This window comes from Limulus polyphemus, unplaced genomic scaffold (assembly GCF_000517525.1).
Source record: "Limulus polyphemus unplaced genomic scaffold, Limulus_polyphemus-2.1.2 Scaffold4342, whole genome shotgun sequence".
Classification (NCBI taxonomy): domain Eukaryota; kingdom Metazoa; phylum Arthropoda; class Merostomata; order Xiphosura; family Limulidae; genus Limulus; species Limulus polyphemus.
Window position 1 is genome coordinate 29650 of NW_013669952.1, and position 4793 is coordinate 34442.

The following is a 4793-nucleotide window of genomic DNA, read 5'->3' on the forward strand; positions in this document are numbered from 1 at the left end:
GTTTAGTAGTGAAGCAGGCATTATGGAACTGTTGTATCATCATTTTGTAGTAAAACAGGTATTATTGAACTGTTGTATCATCATTTTGTAGTAAAACAGGCATTATTGAACTGTTGTATCATCATTTTGTAGTAAAACAGGCATTATTGAACTGTTGTATCATCATTCTGTAGTAAAACAGGCATTATGAAACTATTGTATCTTTGTTTAGTAGTGAAGCAGGCATTATGAAACTACTAATTATTGAAGAGGAACAAGGTATTTTTAGTATAAAAGATATATAGAACCTTCTATGTGTTTTTTCTGTAGTGAAAGCAGGCATTATGAAACTGTTGTATCTTTGTTTAGTAGTGAAGCAGGCATTATGGAACTGTTGTATCATCATTTTGTAGTAAAACAGGTATTATTGAACTGTTTTATCATCATTTTGTAGTAAAACAGGCATTATGAAACTATTGTATCTTTGTTTAGTAGTGAAGCAGGCATAATGAAACTACTAATTATTGAAGAGGAACAAGGTATTTTTAGTATAAAAGATATATAGAACCTTCTATGTGTTTTTTCTGTGATCACAGCTGGTAAAATAATAAGTCTGTCCTCTGAAGTGTAAAGAACCTGAGCTGGTAAAATAATAAGTCTGTCCTCTGAAGTGTAAAGAACCTGAACTGGTAAAATAATAAGTCTGTCCTCTGAAGTGTAAAGAACCTGAGCTGGTAAAATAATAAGTCTGTCCTCTGAAGTGTAAAGAACCTGAACTGGTAAAATAATAAGTCTGTCCTCTGAAGTTTAAAGAACCTCAGCTGTTAAAATAATAATTCTATACTCTGAAGTGTAAAGAACCTGAACTGGTAAAATAATAATTCTATATTGTGAAGTGTAAAGAACCTCAGCTGTTAAAATAATAAGTCTGTCCTCTGAAGTGCAAAGAACCTGAACTGGTAAAATAATAATTCTGTATTCTGAAATGTAAAGAACCTGAAGTGGTAAAATAATAATTCTATACTCTGAAGTGTAAAGAACCTGAACTGGTAAAAATAATAATTCTATATTCTGAAATGTAAAGAACCGGAAGTGGTAAAATAATAATTTTATACTCTGAAGTGTAAAGAACCTCAGCTGTTTACAATTCACATCATTTAAAGGTTTTTTACACTTCAGAGTATAGAGTTATTATTTTACCAACTGAGGTTCTTTACACTTCAGAATATAGATCTATCACTTTTTCAGATTCAGAAAATTTAAAACAACTTTAGCTATATATATCCTAAACAAATAGTGTTATATGTTGTGTAAGTAAATGTAAGCTTCAGCAGTTTATAGAGGAAGTGTACTTATTCTAACAGTTTCTGTTTCGGAATGGACAAGAGTCAATTCAGACGACACTGGAACTTGATATTTTATACTGTGAGTATTTAGACATACCATCAGATAGAACCATAGGTCAACCAAAGCTAAGAGGTCATCTCCACCTTCGTTTAGCTAACATTGGGTCACCACTTTCAGGAGATTCAATGAGAAGAATTGAACAGAGTAAGTTTTATCAACATCATATTATATGGTTTCTTCATACCAGAACTTTACTGAGGTGTATTTTCTAAGGGTCTGTCTGTATCAAGAACTTTCATTGAGGTGTATTTTCTAAGGGTCTGTCTGTATCAAGAACTTTCATTGAGGTGTATTTTCTGAGGGTCTGTCTGTATCAAGAACTTTCATTGAGGTATATTTTCTAAGGGTCTGTCTGTATCAAGAACTTTCATTGAGGTGTATTTTCTAAGGGTCTGTCTGTATCAAGAACTTTCATTGAGGTTCTTGATACAGACAGACCCTTAGAAAATACATTTTCACTGAGATGTATTTTCTAAGGGTAGAGACCCATTATCAATAACTTTCATTGAGATGTGTTTTAAGGATCAGTCTGTATCAACATTTTTCACTGAGATGTTTTTTCTAAGGATCTGCTTGTATCAATAACCTTCATTAAGATGTGTTTTTAAGGTCTGTCTGTATCAATAACTTTCACGTAGATGTGTTTTCTAAGAGTCTGTTTGTATCATAAACTTTCACTGAGATGTTTTCTAAGGGTCTGTTTGTATCAGAAATTTATATTGAGATGTGTTTTCTTAGAACTATACATATTTGTAAACGGTTTTCTGTGATTTGGTCTGGAAGTTTATAATAATTAAGATAATTTAATTTGAATATGTTGTTACTAGCATAAACTGGAAAGAAAAAGAAATACAAAGTACACCATCTTTGTCTTCTGTTCTGAATCAGCAATATCACAAAGAACACCATGTTTCTTTTCTGTTCTATATCTGCAGTGTGAAACTACAGAGATGTAAAATACTCTGGTTGTTGGCTGTTCTATATCTGCAGTGTGAAATACTCTGGTTGTTGGCTGTTATATATCTGTAGTGTGAAACTAGTGACACAAAGTTAACTGTGCATATTGTCTTTTCTATATCTGCACTGTAAAACTATAGAGACACATAGTACACAGTGTTTATTGTCTGTTCAGTACTTGCAGTGTGGAACTATAGAGACATAATTTACACTGTGCTTGTTTTCTGTTCTGTACCTGCAATGTGAAACTATAGAGACACAAAATATATGCTGTGCTTATTGTTTGTTCTATATCTGCAGTGTGAAACTATAGAGATGTAAAGTGCACCTTGTTTGTTTTTTGTTCTATACCTGCAGTGTGAAACTATAAAGACAGAAAGTACACTGTGTTTGTTGTCTGTTCTGTACCTGCAGTATGAAACTAGAGAGATGTAAAGTGCACCTTGTTTGTTTTTTGTTCTATACCTGCAGTGTGAAAGTATAGAGACAGAAAGTACACTGTGTTTGTTGACTGTTCTATACCTGGAGTGTAAAACTACAGAGACACAAAGTGCACTGTGTTTGTTGTTTGTTCTATATCTATACTGTGAAAATATTAACACAAAGAACACCCTGCTTTTTGTCTGTTCTCTATCTGCAATGCTAAACTGGAGATTCAAATAAACATCATGTTTGCTATCTGTATTGTATGCCTAGTGATCATTATGACTTAAAAGAATACACATATATGACATTCCTGTGATGAACTTGATAAAAATTGTCTTCTGTATTATTTGTAAATTCATAAGACTACCTGATATTAAACCAACAAAACTATTTAGTGTTACAATAAGTATTGTTGTTTTGAAACTTTTGTACTGTAATATAGTGTATAATTAATGAAGACAGGAGAGTGTTATACATTACATTCTGTAACTCTTGTAGCAACACTATTTCTGTGTTATAAACTGTTGATCGTAATCTCCTCATGTTTAAGAACTATTTTCTGTTTAGGAGAAAAGTACACCAACAACCTTCCAGTACTTCTGTCCTCTAATAAAAAGTTTACAGTGAACAAGCCAGGTTCGTATAAATATATCTGTTCCTTAACTGTGTGTTTGTACACTATTTATTTTAGTTAGTGGAAGCTCATTAGTTTATTATGAAATTCTTTCAATTTCTGCTAACTGCCAACATGTTTTGAAGGAAACTTGTGTACAAATTACGTACTTGTTCAAGTTTTATTATATTCTGTTTATATAATTTAACTTAGCAAAACAAAATGCTTCTGTGGTTTTGCCAGTTAAACTTCATGTGACATTTGTACTGAAATGCATTACTTATAAAAGAGAAAGTGTAGAAAACATTTTCCGCTCCTCTTTCCAGTTTTTGTTATATTAACTATTACACTATTAATATATACTTCATTTAGAAAACCAAATTTAAAAAAATGTTAAAATTATATCTTTTTTTTTTATTTTGGCCTATGAATATCTAAGTTATATGCTTAAACCTAAAATTTACTATTTAAAACACCTTTATATTTTGTATATTCTGATTATGAACCAAATTCAGTAACTTGTTTTAGCCACAAAACCTTTCATACGACTAGAAGTATTGCTTGAATTGCTTTGTAAGATGTTTTATGTAACAGGTACAGATGTTACAAAAAATCATAACCACAGCTCAAACATTAAATTAACACTAGTTTCATGTTGCATTTGAATTTGCACTTGACAGTTAATTAAAAATATATCTCAGAGATTTTATATATTTGTGTGTGTGTATATATATATATATATATTTATAGGTATGGGTAAGTAGGTGGTGGTATCTAGCTCGTGGAAGGAGTTAATTGGTGGAATGTTATATTGGGGCTTGGGGGTTTCTCGCCAAGAAGTAGCAGTGTGCGTGCTGATCCTGTCGATTGTTTGTTGATTATGGGAGTTTGCTGTAGGATTTTTATTGCTTCGTGTATTTGAAGAGTTGTGAAGTCGTTAAATTGGCGGTTTACTTTGGTGTTTTGTACTAGGTCCTGACGTGTGAGTTTTTGGTTGTGGATGCAGGCACAGTGTTCTTTGATGGCTCCATTTTGTAGGTGCATTGTTAGGCGTCTTGACAGGGTTGTGGTAGTCATTCCGATGTAGGAGGCGTTTGCCAGGAGCTCGCAGTCTCCTTTATTACACTTGTACTCGTAAATGACGTTCACTTGCTGTAGATCTGTTGTCTTTTTAGCAGGGCTGTTTTTCACGATAAGGTCTGACATTGTGGTAGACTTGTAGTAGATGTTGAGTTGCAGTTTTGTGTTCTGTTTCTTTGGTGTAGTATATTTGTAAACGATATCTTTTAGAATCCGTTCGTCTGTCTTGTATGCAGTGGAGAATTGGTTTTTATAATAGACTTTGAGTTTTTCAGTGGAGTTGTCGGTAGTGGTGTTTTTTTGGGGGCTGTCCAGGTATCGTTGAAGTGTC

The 4793-nt window shown here is 32.7% G+C and overlaps 1 protein-coding gene across 2 annotated transcripts in view; it reads left to right on the forward strand.

The window, feature by feature from the left end:
* Nucleotides 1–4793, forward strand: part of LOC106470992 (nephrocystin-4-like) — a 90807-nt gene that overhangs the window by 26879 nt on the left and 59135 nt on the right. For both annotated transcript variants that reach the window (XR_002613172.1, XM_022399631.1), the window contains exons 14-15: nt 1344–1530; nt 3337–3405. Coding sequence is in view for 1 of the 2 variants with exons in the window: in XM_022399631.1 (XP_022255339.1) it covers nt 1344–1530; nt 3337–3405 (256 nt within the window). In the remaining variant the exon portion in view is untranslated. The remainder of the gene's footprint in view (nt 1–1343; nt 1531–3336; nt 3406–4793) is intronic.